This window comes from Gracilinanus agilis, chromosome 1 (assembly GCF_016433145.1).
Source record: "Gracilinanus agilis isolate LMUSP501 chromosome 1, AgileGrace, whole genome shotgun sequence".
Classification (NCBI taxonomy): domain Eukaryota; kingdom Metazoa; phylum Chordata; class Mammalia; order Didelphimorphia; family Didelphidae; genus Gracilinanus; species Gracilinanus agilis.
The window spans coordinates 125971735-125996640 of NC_058130.1; the positions used below are offsets into that span (position 1 = coordinate 125971735).

Below are 24906 nucleotides of genomic sequence, written 5' to 3' on the forward strand. Positions count from 1 at the left end.
TCATGTTTTTGAAGGGTTTAGAAGTGGCTTTAAAAACAGGAAAGTCTCCATCTGCCTGGGATTTTTTGTCGTTGTTGTTCAAACCTTCTGTTACCCGTTCTAAGGTAGAAGAGAAGCAAGGGTTAGGCAATGAGATTAAGTGATTTGTCCACAGTCATACAACTAGGAAGGCTCTGAGACCAGTTTTGAACCCAAGTCTGCCTGGCTCCAGGCTTGGCACTCTATCGACTATCTCCCTAGTTGTCCATTCATCTCCACCACCTCTACCCCCACCCCAGGTTGGTTGAAATGTGGGGCTCCCAAGTAATTTAAGTACATAGGTATTCTAACTTTTAAAAGTCTATGCACTGGGGGCAGCTGGGTAGCTCAGTGGATTGAGAGCCAGGCCTAGAGACAGGAGGTCCTAGGTTCAAATCTGGCCTCAGACACTTCCCAGCTGTGTGACCCTGGGCAGGTCACTTGACCCCCATTGCCTATCCTTACCACTCTTCCACCTATAAGTCAATACACAGAAGTTAAGGGTTTAAAATAAAAAAATAAATAAATAAATAAATAAAAGTCTATGCACTAAGAATCCTAAAAAAAGGTGGGCAACTACAGAGGAAATTTAAAGGCCTTAAAATGATACAATCAGGCGAGTTCAATTTGGAAGGGAGCTCAGAGTTCATCAGGTCTAACCTCCCTCGTTTTAGCTTATTTCAAAGAATACATTTTTTCCCCCAATTACATGCAAAAAACCCTCAATTTTTAACATTCATTTTTCTAAGATTTTCTAAAATTTTGAATTCCAAATTCCCTCCCTCCTTCCCCCAAGAGGGTAAGCAATTTGATCCGTAACACCCCTCATTTTACAAAAGAGGAAACCAAGTCACCAATAGGCAAAGTGACACCCAAGAACACACAAGGTTCAATAAAGCAGGAGAATCAGAATTCAAACACAGGGCCTCGGATCCCACATTCTATGCTTGTTCCCCTGGCCTGTGCCACAAAGGAACTCTCCAGCCACTCTATAAAACCAGCTTTCTTTTTCATTCCAAACAAACGTTCCTGAATCACCCACTGTGTGCAGAGAGACCTGGGCGAGGCATCAGGAAGACGCCAAGCTTACAAAATCCAGAGTCCTGGTTCTCATGGAACTGACGGTCGACCAGGCGGCCAGGAAACAGAGATAATGAGAGTACACACACTATGCCCTGATTAGGGCACAAAGCAAAAAGCTGCGTGAGTTCTGAGGAGAAATCATTATCGGTCGGTCAGTGGCACCCCGAGAAGCCTTTAAAGGATGGCCCAAGATTTCCAACAGCCGAGGACTACAGAGAACGTCCCTCTCCCTCTCCTGCCCCGAGGTCCCTCGTACCATCACTAAGGGATGACAGGACAGGCATCCAAGGTTCCCCCACCAATAATGGGTCACGTAATCAGAAATCCCAGATAAACCATTTTTTGACCACTGCAATTCCAAACTGTTTGGAGGCTGCCTGCTAGCATGACACCTGGTGGCAAGGAGTGACATGGCGGGTCACTGGGAAGAGACTGAAGCCCCCCTTTTAGTGGCCTGCTGCTTCAAGCTAGCTAATTAGGTACAAAACATATTTTGCTAAAAATCTCAGGCAAGCCACACCCTAGGGTCAATGGGCCAGTATCTGGATGCCTAAGAATTAAGAGGAGGAAGGAGAGGCTTGGCAAATGATTTTTGGCTACATGGGATTAAAAAAAAAAATCCCAATATAACAAATCCCAAGGGATCTTCAAATGATTTTGCCAAGATGAGATTCTGTAATAAGGAAGAAATACCAGAAATGCTAGAAATCATGCTAGAAATCACAGTTCTGGTCTATTGGAGGATTTTAACAGAATAACTTTCTAGCCTTTTTGTACTAAAATAGCAGGAGAAAATCTGAACCCCAATGGGCAGAGGAGAGATTCTGAGTCCCCTAACCTTGCCCACTTTTCTCCTTTTAGCAGTTATTTTCTTGAAGAGTTTATCTGGTGTTTAGGATGTTATTAGGGACGGAGAAGGTAGAAAAAGGAATGAATTACTTCAGACAGGATGAAGAACTGTCAGGACATCGACAGATCAGCTTATTTCTTTCCGCTCTGACCCTTCTTTCTATCAAAAATTGAATCCAATCAGGTATTTTTCTTAAGAACAAAATGGCTTATATGAGAAGGAAGAACCAAATAAAGTATGGCATTAGAAAGTCTTGTATAGAATTTATCAACAAACTAAAATACAGAGCCACAGAAAATCTGGCCACATACAATACTTCTTTCTATAGAAGAGACCTAACCTGCCCATAGTGGGGAGGTTGGTATTTATTTTTAGGAAAATACGACTAAAGGAACCAGGGAGAGGCTACGGAAAATATCAGGTAGCTTATCATAACCAGATATTTTCTCATGGTATTTAGAAAGGATTAAAAAAAGGGAGTAGATAATTCTAAAACCCACAGCAGTGATACTCAGAACATGAATATAAGTTTCAGATGGCTCTTAGTTAAGAATATTATTACTGCTGGGGCAGCTGGGTAGCTCAATGGATTGAGAGTCAGGCCTAGAAACAGGAGGTCCTGGGTTCAAAGCAGGCCTCAGACACTTCCCAGCTGTGTGACCCTGGGCAAGTCACTTGACTCCCATTGCCCACTCTTTCACCTAGGAGCCAATACACAGAAGTTAAGGGTTTAAAAAAATAAAATTAAAAAAAAAAAAAAAAAAAGAATAGTATTACTGTTACCAGATTGAAAGGATATGTCATTCCAGAGATATGTTTGATTTTGTTGGGGTTTGTGAGTTGAATGGGTTCCAGCATTAACATTTAGAGAATGCCTAATCTAATCCTCTCATTTTAGAGAGGAGGAAAACAGGGACCCCTTTCTAGAGTCTGAAGAATAACTTCTTTCAAGGTGGAACAGCCAATAAGTAACCAAACTGAGACTTGAACCTGGGTCCTCTCATTACAAATCCAGTGCTTTCTATATTACACCATATTGCTCCCACTTGGCCCCCCCCCCCGACCCGACCCGACCCGACCCACCAGGGTTCAAAACCAGAGTTCTGCTATTTACAGAACCCAGGGGGAAATAAACGCTGTAGAAAGCATTTGGGTCATTTGCCCATGACACCATGTGTTTACAGGGTGGGGAGAATTCAAGTAATTTTTAAAGTATCCTTCCAGCTCCAAAATTCCACCCTGCTAGCCTAACTACATAGTGACTTTGTTTCAAGATTTGGTGGGAAAATCATTCTGAACAGAATCCTGATCTCTCACCCCTATGGACGTGGATCCAAGGTATCCAGAGGCTTTGGAGTGTAATGGAGTGGCAAAACATGACCAGCAGAAGGCAGTGTAGGAGGAAAAAACACATGACTTAAGAATTCAAATACTTGGGTTTCCAACCCAGATCATAAGGATTTAAGGCACAAAGGGCTCTTGGCAGTCAAGATCCACAATCAAATTTTAGAGACTAGGATACTGAGACCCAGAGAGGTCAAAGGACTAGTCCTGGTTCACATATAGTAAAAGCAGGATTAAAATTCAAAACAGAGCCCTCCAACTCAAAGTTTTTTCTACATCATGCTATAATTGATTAAAAACAAATAATGACAACAACAAAAAAAAACACTCTTACTTTCCATGTTGGTCCTAAAGCAGAAGAGTGGTAAGGGCTAAGCAATGGGGGTCAAGCAACTTGCTCAGGATCACACAGGAAGGAAATGGCTGAGACCAGATTTGAACCCCAGATTCCCAGGTCTAGGCCTGGCTCTCTCCACTGAGCCACTAGCTGTCCCCTCCGTAATACTCCTTAATTAGCTGTTTAAATGAATTTAAATCATTTTCCTCATCTCTTGACTAGAGATAACACTATCTGCCCAACCTATCTACCTTGCAGGTCTGTTGCAAAAAGAGTGATTTTTAGACCTTAATGTCCATGATAAATGTGAGGTGCCATTGCTGCTGTTACCAAATCGAAAGGATACGCCATTCCTCGGATACGTTTGATTTTGCCAGGGTCTGTGAGCTGAATGGGTTTCAACAGCTTCCTCACGGGGCAAGAGAAAAAGACTTCACCTCCCCCTCCTGGGGGCATTCCTCTTCGGACGATCTAGAATGCAATGCAGTGGTGGAGAAGGGGAAAAATAAGAAAAAATTAATTTGGGGGGAAGACACCAAAAAAATGAAGTGATTAAAGTAAGGGAGTAGACGGTTCTAAAATCCATAACTGTGAAACTTTAGAACATGGATATAAGCTGTAGGTGGCTCTTTGTTGGGAAGCTGCCACTTGACAGGGCTTCTGGTTTCCAAATCTGAATTCCATCTTATTCCCATTTCATCAGGGCAGATTATTTATCATGAATGGGCTTCAGAATCACACAACTGGCAGCACCATTGTTCCACATCAAGAGTCAAGTCAATAAGCATTTATTAAATGCCTACTGTGTGCCAGGCATTGTAATTAGCCCTGGAAAGACAAAAAGACATTTGGACTCTCTGTCCTCAAGGAGCCTACATTCTAATGTGAGAAAGACAAGAAAGGTCTCCTTTCTTGCTCCCCCCCCCCCATGTGGAAGCACAATGGAAAAAAGAAGAGAGTCAAGAGCAGAGATTAGAGAGGAATGATGGAGTGAAGATGGCGGCCTTGGCTTATTCCCTTTTCCCTTTTTAAAAAAATCTTTACCTTCTGTCTTAGAATCAATACTAAATATTGATTCCAAGGCAAAGTAGCGGTAATGTCTAGGCAATGGGGATTAAGCAACTTGTCGAGGATCACCCAGGGATTGTCTGAGGCCACATTGGAACCCAGGACCATCCTGTCTCTGAGCCTGCCTCTCCAACCACAAAAGCTACCTAGTTGTCCCAGACCATTCCCTTTTATTTTTTTATTTTTATTATTTTTTTTAAACCCTTAACTTCTGTGTTTTGGCTCCTAGGTGGAAGAGTGATAAGGGTGGGCAATGGGGTCAAGTGACTTGCCCAGGGTCACACAGCTGGGACGATTCTCTCTCTCTCTCTTTTTTTTTTCTAACCCTTGTACTTTGGTGTATTGTCTCATAGGTGGAAGATTGGTAAGGGTGGGCAATGGGGGTCAAGTGACTTGCCCAGGGTCACACAGGACCATTCTCTTTTAAAATAGAAGTTCTGAAAGGAAATGAAGAGGCCAAGGGAGCAGGGAGACCTCTTGGCTTGAGAAGGCCACAGAGGTGGAAGGATCTTCTGGGGTGAATCGTTACTTAAGCATAGGGATGAAAGTACCTAGAATATTTTTTAGAGTGATACTTTCTGGAGTTGGACAGCTCAGGGCCACTGTAAGTTCCTGGAAAGATCAGGGATAATATAATGGACAGGGAGAAGCAAACATTACCCTCATCTCCAGAAATGAGGAGATTGGAATATGCATACTGAAGGCCAATTAAAAAAACTTCAATCCATGAGGCAAAATTCTAAAATGTACTATTGAAGAGATTTTTAGTAAACACCTAGAGATGGAAGCAGAGATCTTGGAAGAACCAGCATGGCTTCATCAAGAAGGTGAATCAACCTCTTGTCTTTTCTATCTTTAACAGGGCCACAAGGCTTCTCCATTAGGAGAATGCCTTGCAACCAGAGGACCTCTTTTAGCCAAAATTGATAGCATCTCTCACATTTTTTTAATGGAAATGATACAAAAATAGGATTAAATGACATTTAATTAGCTCGAAGTTGTTTTGAGCCAATGAATGACATTAGTCATGATGTTAATCATTGATAGTTCAATGTCTCAAAGTGGAGAGAGCCCAGGCCTCATATCTGGAGGACTTGGGTTCAAATCCCGGCTGTTGTGACCCCAGGCAAGTCAGTGAACCTCAGTTACCTAGTGCTTATTGCTCTTTTGCCTTGGAAGCAATACTTAGTAGTGAGTCTAAGACAGAAGATAAGGATTAATAAAAAAAAAAGTTAATGTAATCTTGGGCTGCATTAAGAAAGTCTAAGCCGGTGTGGGTGACAGTCACAGTGTACTCTGCCCTGATCAGACTCTCTGTGGTAATGTGTTCAGTTCTATCAATACCATCTTTCCTAGAAGAGATGTGTCAATCAGTTACCCAATGATTATACCTGAGCTCTCCTTATACTGTCCTACAATAACCTGCCCGGGCCAACATTCCCTTATATGTCCCCTTCTACTAGAATGGAAGCCACCTGAAGACAAGGAACATCTGGCTCGGTAGAGCCATCCGTAGTTGATTAAATAATTAATAGATGCTTTCTGATTCATTCCACGCTCCTTATTTTAGGAGGGACATTGATAAACTGGAAAAAATCCAAAGGGGATGACCAAGAACCCTTCTAGGTCTTTAAGATTGTGCTTAGTACTTACTTGCTGAAAGAATTTTTACTCTTAAGAGAATGGGGGTAGTACAGGTAAGGATGCCAGAATTAGAAGTTAGAAAGAGCCAAATTTAGGCTTTTTATAAAGATTAGAACTAACCAAAAGTCAGGGCTACATTCAGGTGGTAGATGTCTGCAGAGATCATCAAGCCAAGGTCGGATGACCATTAGTTAAGCGTGTCTAGAAGGAACTCCACTGAGATGTTTGAACAAGATGGCCTTTGAGGACCCTTCCAACGCTGAGATTCTGTGAAAGTACTTCGTGACCTCAGAATGGGACCGTGACAAAATGTCATGCATCCAGCCAAAAGAAGTGAACAGGCTGGAGACTACTGAATGAGGCTCATTTAACTGGGGATGGCCACCCTTCCCAACCACTAAAGACTTTGCAGGTGGATGGGAACAGATACATGAAAGGGAGGAAGCTAAGTCAGCCACATCTTCCTTTTTCTTTAGGCTGCTTTCCTGGCTTTCCTAAACCTTCCCATGAAGCCCCTTTCATCTCTCCTTGCCATTTTTTTCCCCATTCTTCTGCCTTAGAACCAATACATAGTATTGATTCCAAGATGGAAGGGGAGAGTTAATTTTAAAAAAAAGAAAGTAGGCTCTTCGAAGGAAGTGTCCTTACTCCTTGTATTTGTATTTCCTTTGCTTAGCATAGCACTTGGCCTACGGAAAGTACTTTTTAAATGCTTTTTGAGTTGATAAATATTAAAAAGAAATTAAACTAATTTTGCTTGACCGCAAGGTCAGAACTAGGGAGTAGTCAGTTCGGGGCTGTTCTTCCTGTTTCTGAAAAGGGTCAATGATGTCTTGACTTGCTCACAAACTGGACTTAAGGGAAGCATAATTACACAAAGTCGTCAGCCTCCCTCTTTCTTCTAGTCATCAAAGTCTAGTGGCAAGACTTTAAAAGTCAGGATGTGTTATACATAAATAGGAGGCAGATCTAATAATATGGAAGGGCTGCTAAGCCTCACTTGGGCCTGACAGGCTCTGTTAGCTGAGTCTGCCAAGCTGGCTCTGGATCCTCGGATGATAGATGGATCTGGGCTAACTAAGTGAGTGGATGTGTTTGCCTGGGTGACTACCCAATGTGCTAGTAACCCCAGGACTTATGAAGTTCAGCTCAGCCAAGCCTCTGCCTCTACAACAGTGCCCAAGTCAAGGTAGCCAGTGAGGACTTGTGTGTGTGTTAACAACTTCTCTAGCTTCCAGGCTTGGGGTGGGGATTGCTGGTAAAGGTTGGTTGGGCTGGTGATGATGTGCTAAACAAGATAAGGGATAAGGGTGTTCTGACAGTTTATGATAAATCCCTTTCCCTAATTACCTATAGATGTTCACTAATTAGGAAAGGAACACCAATCTTCTTTTGGATTACTATAACAGGATTTATTTGCTTATCTTAAGGGTTAGGAACAAGGATAGAAGTTTGGGAATGCTAAGCTAATCTAATTGAATTAAAGTAATCTAAATCTGTAGATGATGAGTTGATAAAAGGCTAGAGATTCCTCTCCCTCTCTCAATCCCTGGCTTGACATGGCTGTGGTACAAATGGAAGGATAGGGAAGGCTAGTGGTGGTGTTCTTTTTTTTAAATTTATTTTATTTTTTTAAACCCTAATATGCATCCTATATTGATTTTATTTTTGTCATAGGCCTAAGCAATGGGGGTTAAGCGACTTGCTCAGGGTCACATAGCTAGGAAGTCTCTGAGGCCAGACTTGAACCTAGGACCTCCTGTTTCTAGACCTGGCTCTCAATCCACTGAGCCATCCAGCTGCCCCCAGTGGTGGTGTTCTTAACAGCTGTGATGTTGTTCTCTCTCAGTTCTATTAGTACCAGGTAGAACAACTTGCTGTGGCACTCAGATATGGATGCTGGAGTGCAGGTCTATGACCTACCCTCCCCTCAACCACCCTCTTCCCAGAATTCTCAAAACTGAGACCTGGTGTGCTGTAGTCCCAGGGTATTTATAGGGGTGGTTCCAAGTGTCTTTTGGCCCTGGCTCTTGCCACCTGGGCACATTCCAAAGCCTTTAACCAACGATCCTGTCACTCAAGATGTTCTCCATTTTGTCCCAGAAGTTCCTTATTACAGATGCAGTAGCTGTTTGGCATCTTTGAGGTCTGACCAAGCTCTGCAGCACCTACTTCGGCCACCTTCACGGTCACTGAGACAAACTCATCTGCCCATTCTGCTGGGGGAGTCTTCACACATCTGGGGGAGACATTCCCCATAATCCACCCACAGGACTGAAAACTGTCAGTGGCCCTCAATCTGGTTTAGCCAGTCTGCTGAGATGGTTTTACTCGGATATGGCCATTGCACATGCTATAACTTCTTGGAGCCCCGGGTGAGAGTTGGGTGCTGATGGACACCAAGAAAAGTGAAAAGCAGCCCTGAAAAAGAGCTAGGCAAGTCCTCACACCAGAGGTACTAGTCTTCCCTGAATATCCCCATCTGCCCCAGGAGCAGTCAGGTAGAAGATAAACGGAATCAGAAGGATGTTAGTGATAAAGGAAAATTTTCCATCAATTAGACCTATCTAAAAGTAGATTGCACCGCCTCAGAAGATACTGGGTCACCCATTATTGGGGGTGTCACCTAGATGGCAAGATGAAATAGAAGGGATTCTGGGGGTAGTTAGGTGGCTCAGGGGAGAGAGAGCCAGGAGGTCCTAGGTTCAAATTTGGCCTCAGACACTTCCTACCTAAGAGGCCCGGGGCAAATCACCGAGTCCCCAATACCTAGCCCTTATCTCTCTTCTGCCTTGGAACCCATACTTAACATTGATTCCAAGACGGAAGGTAAAGCTTTAAAAAAAAAAAAAGGAGAGAGGGAATGACCCCCAACATTCTTTCCAAATTTGAAATTCTCTGAGCTGTCATGATTGATATATATTAAGAAGTTAAGGGATCTTTTCCCTAAATTTTATTTTTAAGAAAATCTAAAAGCTTACTTCATTGTGTCAAATAAATTTCCACTTAAATCAAAGAATGATGAGAAAGTTATAAGACATGGCTGATGGAAATGGAGCAACACATTCAAGAAATACTCTTTTGAGTAGAAGAAAACAAATTTAAGAAGAAGAACCCACAGCTCCCCATTTCTTACCTTAAGCTCAAATGATTCTCCATCAATTCCAAACTGTTTCAATAAAGGTAGGGCTGTTGCCTTCAGAACATCTACCTATAAAGTAATTTTTAAGAGGATAAATTAAGATATGGAAAGAAGGAAGAAGAGCATCATATATATATATATATATGTAAGAAGGAAGAAGAGCATCATATATATATATGTGTGTCTTTATATCTATATATTTACATATATATAGATATATATATAGATATAAAGACACAAAGACAGTGTCACTCTCTGACAGTATGGCACAATCAGTGGAGATTCAGCCTCTATACCAAGGAGACTTGAGTTCAAATCCTGCCCCTGATATATACTGATTCTGTAATGCTTTAACCTCCAGCTTGGCAGGACTCATCAGAGCTTGGTCCACTGGCACAGCCTTCCAATACTAAGAACACACCAAGAATCAACAGAGTTGACTTAAGTTCCAAGTTCTTATAAGAGAATGGGAATCATGCCTTCCTAGATTATTTAAGTCCTAATATGGCATCTAGATGGATAGAGTCCTGGGCATGGAGTCAAGAAGACCTACGATTACATCTATCTCAAACCCTGGCTTTGTGACTCTGGACTTGCCTTAATACGCTGATGAAAGAAATGGCAAACTACTCCAGTTACCTTTGCCAAGAAGACCCTGTGGATAGTATTTCCTCAGGGTCTTGAAGAGTCAGAGAAGATTAAGTAAATTTTTTTTTTAATGTCTATGTGTTGAAGTTTGCTAAACAAATGACTCCAATTTCTATAGAGGTTTAAGATTTAAAAGGCTTGTTTCTCATTGTGGTACTATAAAAGTGTCAGGTCCATATTTTGCAGCTAAAGAAACAATAGTGCAGAGAAGGTAAGTGACTACTTGCCTTGGATCACCCAGCTAAATTGGTTAAATAAGCACGAGGATAAATAATGAGCAATTCACATTGTGCCCAGAGCTCTAGGGCAAAGCCCTCAATGGATGGTTGACATGAACGTGAGGTACACAGGATGGGCAGGCTTCCTGAAGGAGGTGATTTCTGAGGAGAGTTTTAAAGGACAGATGGAAGCTTAGCAGGTGAAAAGAGATCAATATTTTGGGAGTGGGGAACACGGCGGGCAAAGAACATGGAAAGGGAAGGAGTAGGGCTTGTTGAAGAGATGGAAAAGGTAACAGTTTGGCTAGAACTTAGGGCAGAAGGAGCTCTGTCTGGGCGAAGAGGCTGGCACCAGATTTAAGGATGAGGCCAGGGGAACCCTTGGATGAGAAAAGTCCCTCTCCTCCTGTAGCTCAGAACTTTCTCTGAAATGCACAGACTCAGAGAGTTCCTGAGAGCACTGAGTAAGAGATTTACTTGGGGCCACACAGCCCATAGTATAACAGACCCCCTGATTCTGAAATGAGCTTTTCCCATATCCCTTGCCCCAAACCGCAAAGAGCTTCCTTCTCAGACCTCATATAGCATGATGCTTTCTATGTTTTTTTTAATGCACTTCATCATATACTAGGAATCATGAGAGCTGTGTGTGTCTGGGTCTTGTTCCTTTTACTAGCCTGGAAGCTCCCTGAAGGGAAGAGGAGTGTTAAATTCAAATGGGTGCCAACCTCATACTGACTTGGAAAACCAAGTATTCACATCATCTCTTTGAGTGTGTTTTTATTTATTTTGTTAAATACTCTCCAGTTATATTTAAATCTGATTAGGGCCACCCAGGGATATTTTTGCCTTCTCCAGGCATCTCTCAGGCATCAGAGTAGCTGGCAGCCGGTCCCTTTACCCTCCTTCACTCTGTTTCTATCAATGATGGGGAGCAAAGAACCATCAGGAAGAATGCATCATTTTATAGTTAGAGAGGGAGGGACCTTACAAGTTATCTAGTCCAACCCCCTCATTTTACAAATAAGAAATTGGAGGCCAAGCCAAGACAAAAGGGACTTACCCAAAGCCACATGGGCAATAAGTGACCGCATTAGGATTTGTCCCACTCCCCTTTCCCATTTCCCAAGCCTGCTCTTTCCTCTACTTCCCAGTTGTCTGCCTGCTCTGGAAATCTCCAGCAAACATGACAGATGACTACTTTTAAATGATTTTCATGTCCAGGTTCATCTCTTCCATGAACGATGTAAAACAAAACACCCCAAGTTAAAATTTAAAAAAAAAAAAATACCCTTTAAAACAAAACTAAATTTCCTAGGAAACTTAGCTTCCATGAGTCCTTCCCCCCTTCATTCTAGAGCTTTCCTTCTGTTAAATTATTTTACTATTTATTCTGCACAAATATATACATCTATAAAAAATACATGTACATAAAAAAATATTTACCTATAAAACATATATATTTTCACACAGGTCGTTAGATGATACAGTGGACCCGAATCAGGAAGACTCATCTTTCATGAGTTCAAATCTAGCTTCAGATACAGACGAGCTGTGTGACCCTAGACAAATCACCTAACCCTGTTTGCCTCAGTTTCCTCACCCGTAAAAGGAGCTGGGGAAGGAAACGGCAAACCACTCCAGTACGTCGGGCCAAGAAAACCCCCAAATGGGGTCACGAAGAGTCAGACACGACTGAACAACACCAATAAGACATCCATAGGCACGTGCAAACTTGATTCTGTATCTTATTTGTTTGCACATTGTCTCCCCTTGAGGGCGGAGACTGTTCTTCTGTATCCCTAGCACTTAGCACGCGCCTGGTCCAGAGCAGATTAACGAATGTGATTGATTGGGTAATTGACAAAAGGAGAAAAGAAGGGCCTATTTTAACGTTCTTGATACTCACCGATGGGTCGACCTGGTCATTGGTTATGCCTCGCAGAACTACTCTTAATGGGTGCTTCATAAAGGGGGCCAGGCAAAGGAGACTCTCCAGGTAATAGCCGATACTGCGATGGGCGCTGCAGTCATGCTCCACCGACCCACCGTACAAGAGCCCGGGCTGATAGTATAAGGTCGTTCCTTCAAATCGGAGAGAGGGAGAAATGGTTGGGAAGTTCAAACGTCGGGCCGGGGCCACAGAGGCAAAGAAGGGGAATAACAATTCACATTCCTGGTGTGCTGGACAGTTTGCAAAGAGCTTTCCTCGGGACAACCATAAAGGGCGGCAATAAATCGAGGGAGAAAGTCCGACTATAAATAAATAGTGAGGGACTTATGAAAAAAAAAAATGCTATCCACCTCCAGAGAAAGAACTGTTAGAGTAGAAATGCAGATGAAAATGTATGATTTATAATTTAAACTAATTCTTTTTTATATTTTACATTTTTTTTTATCATTTATTAGTAAAAAGTAATTTGTCAAGCAGAACTTGATAATTTATCACTTGTTGATTTGGGTCTATGTTTGGGAGTTTTGGTTTTATAAGATTACTTGCTTACAAAAATAAATAATTTGGGGGCAGCTGGGTGGCTCAGTGGATTGAGAGTCAGGCCTAGAGACAGGAGGTCCTAGGTTCAAATCCGGCCTGAGACACTTCCCAGCTGTGTGACCCTGGGCAAGTCACTTGACCCCCCATTGCTTACCCTTACCAATCTTCCACCTATAAGTCAATACACAGAAGTTAATGGCTTAAAGTAAAAATAAATAAATAACCAAACAAACAAACAAATAAATAAATAAATAAGCAAATAAATAAATGAATGAATGAATGAATGAATGAATGAATGAATAATATGGGCATGGGTTTTATGTGATAATACATGTATAACACAGATTGAATTGCTTGTCATCTCGGGGAGAGGGAAGAGGATAGGGAAACAACATGAATCATGGAACCTTGGAAAACTTATGTGTAAATTTGTTACTGGAATAAAATAAAGAAAAAATTATATTAAAAAATAATAATGGGGGCAGCTGGATAGCTCAGTGGATTGAGAGTCAGGCCTAGAGATGGGAGGTCCTAGGTTCAAAGCTGGCCTCAGACACTTCCCAGCTGTGTGACCCTGGGCAAGTCACTTAACCACCATTGCCTAGCCCTTACCACTCTTCTGCCTTGAAGCCAATACATAGAAGGTAAGGGTCTAAAAAAAAACAACAACAAAAAAAGATAACAATATGTGTATAACTCAGATTGAATTGCTTTGTCAGCTCTGGAAGAGGGGAGGGAAGATGGGACAGAGACAATATGGATCATATAACTTTGAGAAACATGCAAAAATTTGTTATTAAAATATAAATTTTTTTTTAACTAAAAAAATTTTTTTAAACAAACATGAAAAAAGGAGACTTTGGAGTCAGGGGAGCAGAATTCAAATGCTATGACTGCTACTTAGTCTCTGTATGGCCTTGGGTAAATGGCTAAACTTCTCTGGGCCTTTAGTTCCTCATCTGAAAGGAAAGTAAGACTAGACTGTATGACCTCTAAAGTCTCTAAATCAATGATTGTGACTAATAATACATATTGTTTTCCTTATTACAATAAAAGTTCCTTAATGACAAAGACTGTCTTGTCTTTCTATTCATAGCCTCAATCTTCTGAATACAGTAAGAGTTTAATAAATGCTTTAAAAAAGATTTTTAAAAAATTAGAACCCTTACCTCCCATCTTAGATACTTAGATACTCTGTATTAGTTCCAAGGCAGAAGAGAGGTAAGGGCTAGGCAATGGGGGTTAAAATGCCTTGCCCAGAGTCACACAGCTAAGAAGTGTCTGAGACTAGATTTGAACCCAGGATATATGGCTGGCACTCAATCCAATGAGCCACCTAGCTGTCCCCAATAAGTACTTTTTTAATTAAGTAACTTATTCAACAATAATAACTCACATCTATATAGTAATTTAGGGATTATAAAGCCTATTTCCTCAGCTGTGAAACCAGATTTTAGAAGTCTTTTTCTCATGATAACCCTATGAATGATTATTATTAACCCCATTTTACAGAAGAAAACACCAAGACTCAAGGAGGTGAAGTGATTTCTCATTACTATAGCAGCATCAGGGTTCATTAGGAAAAACAGAAGAGTCAAAAGACCTGGATTTGGGTCCTCCCCTTTCACATATTAGGTTTGGGAGTTGGGGCAAGTCTAAAAAATGATAATAATACTTTTAATACTCCTACCTCACAGAGTTATGGTGAGAATAGGACTTTGGAAACCCAATTTTACAGATGAGTAAACTGAGGTACACAGCAAATATCACAACTAGGCTTGACTTCAAACTCGGGACTCTTTCCAGTCTGTATTTCATTCCAAAAAATGACTCACTACCATCAAGCCCTGAGGACCATAATAAATTCCCAGCGAAATTTAATACAGACCCAACACTAAATTTCTCTCCAAGCTACCTGAATGCTTGAAGTCATGCCAGGGTACAACAAGAGAGATACCAGACAAGCTTCCCTCTTCCCCACTTGGCACATATTCTCAAACTCTGGTCATTGTAGCAGCCTTCTTAAACCACCACCAACTTGGCTGGCAACCTAGAAAGCCACAGAAAACAGGGAGTCAAAAGGTATGAGGGCAGAAGCCTCTTGTAAACCAAAGAGATAAATAAAGAAAAGGGGGAGAGGAAAAGAATTGAGAATGATCTTTCCACTGTGGGTCGACTACAAGCAAGGTCCTTGATACTGGACCTCCCTTCAGAAGAAGGGAGAATGGGGATAAGGCACAGAAATATTATTAGAAGGGGCAGCCAGATGGCACAGTGGATAGACTGTCAGGTCCGGAATCACAACATTCATCTTCCGGAGTTCAAATCTGGCCTCAGAAACTTTCTAGTTGAGCGACTCAGTGGATTGAGAGCCCTGATGCCTTTCCTATCTATCAAATGAGCTAGGGAAAGAAATGACAAACTTTTATTTATCTATTCCTTTTTAAATTTATATATATTTTATTTATCCATTTGTTTTTCATTTATATATTTATCTTATTTTATTTCCTTTTATTTATCTATTTTTAATTTTTGATTTATTTAATCTTTTATTTATCTATTATTTAATTATCTTTTTTACTTATATTTGTATTATCTATGTATTTCTTTTTTCTCCTTTTACTTATCTTTTTATCTATTCCTTTTATCTATTTTTATTTATATCTATTTTATATTTAATGGAATAGTACATAGAATAATAATAATAATAAATCTTTAAACATATTATCTCTACCAAGCAAACCACAAATGGAGGAGTCACAAAAGAATTGGACACGATCGACAACAACAAAAATTTTCAGGGAAGCTAGGGATCACAGTGGATAACAGCATCGTGCCTAGAGTTGAGAGGACCTGCATTCAAATCTGATCTCAGACACTTCCTAACAGGAGTATCCTAGGAAAGTCACTTAATCTCAACTGCCCAGCTCTTGCCCTTCTTTCTTCGAGTTGGTATTAAGACAGAAAGTCAGGGTTAGGGGAAAAAAAGAAAATGAAATATTATTAGGAGGAGAGGTAGTAATGCCTTAGAAGAACATTGGTTTTTTCCCCCAGGGCATAAGGGGAGACTTGGGAGGGAGAAAGGAGCTGGCAAAAGAGCAGCCAAAAAGAAAAAGAAAGAATAATGGGCCACTGAATTGCTTTTTTTTTAAATGCACAGAGAAGGCCAGAAGGAAAGAAAACTAGAGAAGCAAAGCAGGTCTGAAGTTCTATGGAAAATTTATTATATCCTGAAGAAGAAAAACTAGTAGCATGCAATTTGTTGTTATTCAGTTGTTTCAGACTCTTTATGATCCCATTTGGGGTTTTCTTGGCAAAGATACTGGAGTGATTTGCCATTTCCTTCTCCAGCTCATTGGGCAGATGAAAAAACTGAGACAAACAGGGTTAAGGGACTTTCCCAGGGTCATACAGCTAGCAAATGTCCAAAACTCAGGAAGATAAGTCTTCCTGACTCCAGGCCAGCCGTTCCATCTACAGTACAACCTGGCTGCTCCTATATGTAACAGAGATTTGCTTATTTGATGTAATTTTTTATGCTCTACTTTGTATATAGAAATGCTCACTTTATTTCATTTATTTTGTCTGAATTATTATTCAAATTTTATCCTGAATTGTAAAATTCAGAATAAACCATAATAATGAAAAAGGAGTTCATAAACGGGCACAAAAACTTAGAAAGCCTACTTCCAAATGGCCAGAGGGCATGTCACAGAAGGGGGGGTGGGGGTGGGAATTTGAGCTAAATCTTGAAAAACAAGCAGAAGTTCAGTTTCTCTCTCCTGAATTTCCAAGTTAGAAGGGCCTTCAGCACGCATGTTGTCCTCATCAATAAAATGTATGATCTCCCTTCTCTGGAGCCCTTTGGACCCCCTGATTCTTTCAGCCTTGAGTGGGAGCAGACATTCCTGGAAAGGAGACTAGAATCAACAAGGCTGGTTCAGAGGTCAAGGAATGGCTCAACGTGACCAAAGCAGTTTGTGTATGGCAGCGAGAGGGAACTAGATCGTGGAGTTCTGCAAATGTCAGGCTAAGAAATCTAGAAATCATCCCCTAAGCAAAGGAGGATATACGCTAATTATCCAATGACATAATTTAAAAGTATTTGGAATGATTCATTTGTCACCGGAGATGACGGCAACAATACGAGCACGAAGGAAACCTGGTTCAGCAGGATTGGGAGGAAGAACGGAGCTGAGAGGTATCCCCAGCCCCCAAGGAAGCCAGTGTCGGATGTGATTATAGATATTGGGAGGTGGCTGTGGGAGAGGAGGGAAGGGAAGAGGATTCTAGGTGACTGAGAGAATGGTGACAGCACCCAGTTCTGGGAAGAGGGAGGGTGTAAGGTCTGTTTTAGAAATTCGAGATTGAGGCAAAATGGGACATTCAAGTGGAAATGTCAAGAACACAATTAAAGAGAAGTCCCTAGAGTTTGAGACTTTCAGAGTACCAGTACAATGGAAGTTGAGGCTGCTCAGTGGAGAGAGTGCCTGGCCAGGCATCAGAGAGATTCATCTCCCTACGTTTAAATCTGACCTCAGATACCTATTAATGGGGTGACAACCCTGGGCAAGCCACTTAATCCTATTTGCCTCAGTTTCCTCAACTGTAAAATGAAATAGAGAAGGAAATGGAAAAATCACTCCAGTGTCTTTGCCAAGAAAACTCCAAATTGTGATCAGGAAGGGTCAAACATGACTGAAAACGACAATAAACAATTTATAAAGTCTTTAAGGACAAAGATTTTTGTTGCTGTTGTTGTCTTTGAATCCTAGCACCTAGAAGTGTACAAAGCAAGCTTTTAATAAATGTTTGTTGAACTGAATTGAGAGGGAAGTCAGAATAGGAGCTTCAGAATAAAAAGGAGATAGGAAGGCTAAGAACCAAGTCTTAGGAAATACCAGGTACAAGAATATGGAGAGAGGCAGCTAGGTGGCTCAGAATAGAAAGCCAGGCCTGGAGACAGGAAGTCCTGGGTTCCAATGTGGCCTTAAATACTTCCTATGTGACTCTGGTCAAGTCACTTAACTCCATTTGCCCAGCCTTTACCACTCTTCTGCCATAGAATTAATACTAGTGATTTCCTTCTTTCTTTTTTTGTTTTACATTTCTCTTTTACTAGTGATTTGAAATGGGTTTCACAATTATTAAGAGTTTGCAATTCTTTTGAGAAGTGATTGCTCATATCCTTCAAACATTTATCTACCACCTGGAGAATGGCACTTGGTCTTACATATTTTGTGTTAATTTCTTCCCCCCCTTTTTTATTTACAATATTTTTCATAGTTATGTGATTCATGATTCCCCCCAATACTAGTGATTTCTAAGACAGAAGGTAAGAGTTTTTAAAAAAGAATACAGAGAAAAGAATGAGCTATGGGGTCAGAGGAGAAACAGTCAAGGAGGCAAGAGGAGAACCCAGCACATACAACATCAGGGAAGCACCTGAAAAAGATTTTCAAAGTAAATGAGCTAAAAGGGAACTCTCAGGCCACCTAATCTACCTGATATCTATTCAACTGAACAAACAATTATTGAGCACCTACTATATTGGGCACTGTGCTAAGTCTGGAGACAGAAAAGCCAAAAGAATCAACAGACTTGGCAAGCAGCTTATGTTAACTTCATAGTATCCCGAGTAGTTAGTCAATCTTTGCTTCAAGACTTCTGATGATGGGAAACCCACTAACCGCCCCCCCCCCAGTAATTCACAGGTTTTGGGCATTGCTCTAATTTTTAGGAAGCTTAGCCTAAAATCAAGCCTATGTATTAGCCTCTGTAATCTGCTCCCAGGTAAAAAAGGAACAAATTTAATCCTTTTGTATGACTAAGTCAAACTTCAAGAAAGAAGGTGTGGTCAACAGTGTTAAATACTAAGGAGAAGAACCCCTTGTGAATTGGGCCCTACATACTGTTTCATCAAAGACATGGGACCTCTATGACCCACAGGCCCCATTCTGACCCTCAGATAAATTTTATTCTACCCATAGGGGAGAAAAAAAATGGATCCACCAGTGCCCATAGCTGGGAAATCCAACATGGCACTGAAAACCTTTTAGGAGCAATTTCCAAAATCGTCACCAGGTGGCGATATTTAGTAGAGGAGCACAGGCCTCTTTTCACTACAAAATGCAATGCTTTCCCTGTGTTTTCAGAAAGGGCAAGGTTAAGTTTTACTTTACTTTGAGGAAAAGAGAGGATTTCAAAAATAGTTGTTAGGCTTCAAAATTTGGGGCAAAAATCATAATTATTTTGTGTGTATCTCTAGTAAAATATTTATCTTTGAATTATTCTTAATCTTCTAATAAAATATAGCAATAATTAAGCTTTCAAGAAAAGAATAAAAGACTTCTCCCTTCCTATAGAATATAAGTATCCATTTTGGTGAAGTCAAATTGTCGTTTGGTTAATTGTAGATATTTTAGGAAAGATACTGATAAACCAAGAAAGTATCCAGGAAGGTCACAAGGATGAAGATGATTGGCTAGAGATCACGACATGAGTTGAATTTAATTTAATCTGGGAAACTGGGTGGCCTAACAGATAGAGTATTATATTTGAAGTCAGGAAGATCTGAGTTTGAATATTGCCTCAAGCACCTACTAGATATGTGGCTCTGGGCAAGTAACTTCTCAGCCTCAGTTTCCTTATCTGTAAAAAGAGGATAATAATGGTACTCATCTTACAAAGCAGTTGTAAGGATCATAAAATTTTATATGTGTGTACATATGTGTATTTTTTAAATGTGTGTGTATATATGTGAGTGAGTGTGTGTATGTGTATGTATACATATATACATTTATATAGAGAGGGAGAGAGTGCTTTATACAAAGTGCTTTGTAAACCTTAAAGTACTAGCTATTAAATGGGTATAGAGAGTGTAGAAAGTAGCCTGGGGAGCAGAGGAAAGAGAAGGAAAGTGGTCAATTAAATCTGTCAAAGTATTTGTAGTGATCTCAGTCAGCTTGGCCTCAAGGCTGAACGTGGAACAACAAGTAGAAATTTCAGACAGAATTCAATGTAAGAAATAAATCTCCTAATGATAAAAAGTGAAATAATTAAATATCCCAAAGTGGAATGATTGCCCTAAAGGGTAGAGAGTTCCTCCAGAAGAGAGAATGGCCCCTTGTCAGGGATACTGTAGAAAGGACTGATAAGTGTGTGTGCTAGAACGCTGGGAAACATACTCCTTGGGGAGATTTTCAAAGAAAAATGTTCCTCTTATCTACGTAAACATAACCTTTCTGACACTGGTTTTTGCTCCTAAGATGTCGTGGAGCACCAGTGTCTTCTCTGGCATGGGAGGGGCTCTTTGAAGTACCCAGAAAATACCCTCTAGGTTTTTCTATCACCTGGACACAAAAGACTGACCACTTCTTCCATTGGACACCTGGGTGATACAGTGGATAGAGTACCAGGCTTGGAATCAGGAAGATTCATCTATCCTGAGTTCCAATCTGGCCTCAACTACTTCTGTGTAACCCTGGGTAAATCATTTAATCCTGATAACAAAATTTTACATAGTGCTTCATATATCATGTTTATATTATTTATAATAGAATTGCTTTATAACTATTACCTCATTTTATCCACAACCTTAAGAGGTAGGTACTATTATTATCCCCCTTTTTCCAGAAGAGAGAACCACTCTAAAACCTTTCAGCAAATGTTGAGGGCCTTGGAGTCCACAACGACAGAAGGAGAACGTTAATAAGTTATATTCTGTTTAAGAGCGATGTCCTTTCCTAAAGTGCACTGGTGTCCACCTAAAGCCTAGAGGATGCCCTGGCAACTTTCTTCAGGGAGCCTTGGAAGAAACAGAGAGCCCCAGGCAATAGAAGGATGAGAAGATATTCAAGGTCTGTCACATGAGCTGTAAGAGAGAGAGAGAGACAGAGAGAGAGAGAGACAGAGAGAGAGAGAGAGGCAGACACCACATCAATGGGAAAACGATACGAAAGTATCTAATTATCCTTCTCCAAAGCCCTCCCTGCTCCTTGGTCTCAGCATGGTGTGTGTGATGGGCTTTTCTGGAGTCTGGGGCTCCCTATCTCCCTCAGCTTGGAAGTACAAAAGCACTCATAGGCCCAACCCCACAACTGATCAATGGGGGAGTTCCCACCTGGGCCTCCCCAAGCATCCTAGCAGCCCCTCGCTCCTGTATTGTTGACCAATGTGAATCCCTAATCAGCATGAGCCAATACAGCTCAGAACTCCCAAACTCAAGAGGTCCAGCAGCTTCTGTCTCCCTAGTAGGATGAATTAAAAGCCAAATTGGATGGGTCTCTGAAGGGTCTGCTGGTAGGCTCAGGGTATGACACACTCTATAAAGCCTTCTGGTATGGGCCTACGGATGGGCTCTGTGTATCATCCAAGACCAGCCTGGCCAATTTTCTTTGGGCCACAGGAACTCTTAAGCCCATCTACTTAGTCATAGAAGTTCATAACCAAATTATAGAGTGGGGAAGTTTTTGTTCTGTTTTATTTTTGCCATAGCAACTCACAAAAACTAAAATACAGCAGGATTTTTAAGAGAGAGAGGGGTGTACCAGATGAGGTATTGAATCTGGACTTAGGAAGACTTAGGTTCAAATCCTGTCTCAGCCACTTAACTGGCTGTGTGGCTCCGGGCCAAATCACTTAACCTCTGCTTGCCTCAGTCTCCCCATAGGTAAAATGAGGAACTCTGACAGATTTAAGAACTCTGATCAATGCAGTGATAAAGAAGGATTCCAAAGGAACTGTGATGACTCATGCTAACCACCCACCTCCTGTCAGAAAGGAGATGGACTCAAGACATGGAAAGATTCAAGACAGATTCTAGAAATGACCGATGTAGAAATTTGTTTTGCCTGACTACGAATATTTGTAACAAAGTTTTTGTTTTTCTTCTCTTTTTTTTTCAGTTGAGAGGGAGAGAAAATAAAAGCGTGCTAATTGAAAAATAAATTAAAAGGGAAATGAAATTTAAGTTATATTAAAATGAGGCTGGCCTTGATGGTCTCTTTGGTCACTTCTAGCTCTAAATTTATGATACCATAATCTTACTCAGGAGCAGGAGTACCCACACTAATAAAATCATGTACCTTTTAAATATTGAAGGGAAAGAGTTGGGGAGAGAGGGAAGGAAACCAGCACTGTGATTTCTTTCTTTCTTCCATTCTCTCTCTCTCTCTCTTCCCCCTTCCTTTTTTCCATCCATCCATCTAAATAGCTTTATACATATACACTAAGATAAATGATTTATAGATACACACAGAGAGACAGACAGATAGATATACAAAGAGATAGAAAGATAGACAGACATACAAAGAGATAGATAGACAGATAGATATACAAAGAGATAGATAGAAAGATAGACAGATAAAACCATCTGCTTTGCTGCTACACCTTATGGACCATGGGGCCTTTGTATGTAACTCAAAGCTTGCAGTAAAACTGTAAATGTGCTGTTTCCCCCATCAGAAGGGGGGACTCTTCGAGAGAAGATGTTATTACTTTTCTCTCTGTTCCTACAACCTCCTTAGCAAAGTGCTTTGTAGATAGTGCTTAATAAATGCTTTTTTCATTCATTTACTTGTTCATTCATTCCTAGATACATAGTTCAGGTGTTGCCTCTTCTATGAAGCCTTTCCAAATCTCCTAAGATATTCCCATTAGCATGCTTTCATTCTTGAAATCGTGTTCTATTGTTTTGTAGACACTCTCTAAGTACAGATACAAACCGCCCAGTAGAATGGAAGCTTCCTAAGGATGGGAACTGTTTCTTTTCTCCCCTATATCCCTACCACACAATGATACTTTAAATGTTGGCTAAATATGACTGGTAGGTGATACCCAGGTATACAGCTCGACTAGATCATAGGAATTTTTAAAAAAAGATATTTTGCTTTCCCAATTATATGCAATAACAATTTTCCACAAGTTTTCTGGACTTCTAAGATCCAAATTGTCTCCTTCTCTCCTCTCTTCCCCCCACAATAAGCCATTTGATCTGGGTTATACATGCATTATTATGCAAAACACATTTCCATACTGGTCATTGTTGTAAGAAAGAAATACTCATGTAGAATAAGAAAAAACACAAATAAATTAAAGTGAAAAAATAGCATGCTTTGTTCTGCACAATTCTTTCTCTGGAGGTGGAGAGCATTCTTTGTCTTAAGTCCTTCAGAAGTGTCCTGGATCATCATATTGCTGAGAGTAGCTAAGTCTTTCACAGATGTAGGTCATATGAATTAATACTTCCACTCTTGGCAGAGCACTCACGAAAAAATTAATGGTCTGTTCTCAACCAAATCGGTGCTTCCTTATTATAAAGCAAGAGACTTTGGAAGAAAAGATAAGTGTGAAATTTCTTAACAACTGAATTACTAATGGAATCAACAGAGGGCAAGGAAGCTACTTATCCTGGCTCTGCTGAAAGGCAGAACAAAGACACAGCCCAGGTAAACAGACAGTGTTTTCTTAAGAACTGGGAAGAGCCATAAAATTCAGTTTCCCTCATTGGTGTGTCTAATGCACAGAAAGGAGGGACTTATTCTTGATACAGGATTTTTACACTTCCATTAGCTTCCTCTGGGAAGGGTCAGGCCACTTAATCTAGCACCTTTGAGAAGATCTTTGAACTAATGGCCTTCAGATAAGAGCTCGTGTCCATCTTCCACTACAGCATATTACTTGTGAAAAAGTTACCCAAGGACCATGGTAAAAGGATAGAGAAGACGAGGGAGCAGCAACTTACCCGTTTGATTAATTTCAATTCGAGAGCCATTGGTTATTTTATCTAAAAGTCGTACGAAACTGGCTTCAAAATCTGCGGGAAGAAAAGGCAAAAGAGAAATTCATTTATTCGATGAACATTAAATTTAACATTAACATTAAAGGAATAGTTCAAAGTTTACTTAAAAATTTACTATGTGCCAAGCACTGTGCTAAGCTCTAAGATTAGAATGATGAGGTAGTGCAATAGATAGAACACTGGACCTGGAGACTTGAGCTTAAATCCAGCCTCAGATATTTATTAGTTGTGTGACTATCAGCAAGTCACTTAATCTGTCTGCCTCAGTTTCTTCATCTGTAAGATAATAATAACACCTACCTTCCAGGGTCAAATGATATAATATTTGTAAAGTACTTAGCACAGTGCTTGACACATAAAGGGAATTATATATGTTCCTATAGTTAGAGGATAGAATAAGCTTTTATTCCTTTCTCTTTACTCAAAATTAAAATACTAGAAGAGAAATATGTATGTATGTGCTGGTATAAAGTTAATAAATAGTGGCTTTGGATAAGTCGCTCATCTCTACGACAGAAGGCACTGGACCAGATGACCTTTAAAGCCCCTTTTAATGTGATGACGGGCATACAGTTTCTAGGATGATTATCATTTTTGGAAATTTAATTTCTAATCCCAACTCTGCAAGCTTGGAAGGAAATGATGCTTATTTTCACTAAACCCTAGTCTGCCTCAAAAGGGAGCCATGCAGAATAATTTAGGTGCCAAAAAGCACTTAGAAGATGGAAACCAGTAGCTAGGATATAAATGCATAGTCTCATTAGAAACATTAGTAAGCAATTAGCTTACTCCAAAACCCTAAGATGCCATGATTTCCTAAGTGAAAAAGCCTCTCTCTACTGACTCCCTTACAAATGGTTACCACCTAAATGACCATTCCTCTGGGGAGAATCTAGGGATTCTCGGCCCCTAACTAGGTGGGTCCCTTAACTGAAGTCTTAGCATCATAAACGGATGTAGAGCTAGAAGGGATTTCAGGGGCCATCTAATCCGGCCTCTCAAGCTCAGGAAAATGAAATAATTTGCCTAAAGTCACAGAGACGACTGGAAATTATAACAGGGTATTAACTTTAAAAAAAAAAATGTTTTTCTTAATTAAAAATCTATTTTCTCTTCTACCAACCCTCTCCTCACCTTGGAGGAAAAAAAAGAAAGAAAATGAAAATCCTTGTATCAACTAAATATAAGGCATTTATATGGGCCAACAAATAAAGCAGCCAATAAATAAAGCAATGGGCCCAGAATCAGAGTTCAAATCT

The 24906-nt window shown here is 40.5% G+C and overlaps 1 protein-coding gene across 1 annotated transcript in view; it reads right to left on the reverse strand.

The window, feature by feature from the left end:
• The window catches only part of RCL1 (RNA terminal phosphate cyclase like 1), a 70544-nt gene that overhangs the window by 26633 nt on the left and 19005 nt on the right, over positions 1-24906 (reverse strand). The window contains exons 2-5 of the mRNA XM_044656671.1: positions 23591-23662; positions 12262-12437; positions 9481-9555; positions 3979-4103 (exon numbers count right to left, since the gene is read on the reverse strand). Of these exons, the coding sequence (XP_044512606.1) occupies positions 3979-4103; positions 9481-9555; positions 12262-12437; positions 23591-23662 (448 nt within the window). The remainder of the gene's footprint in view (positions 1-3978; positions 4104-9480; positions 9556-12261; positions 12438-23590; positions 23663-24906) is intronic.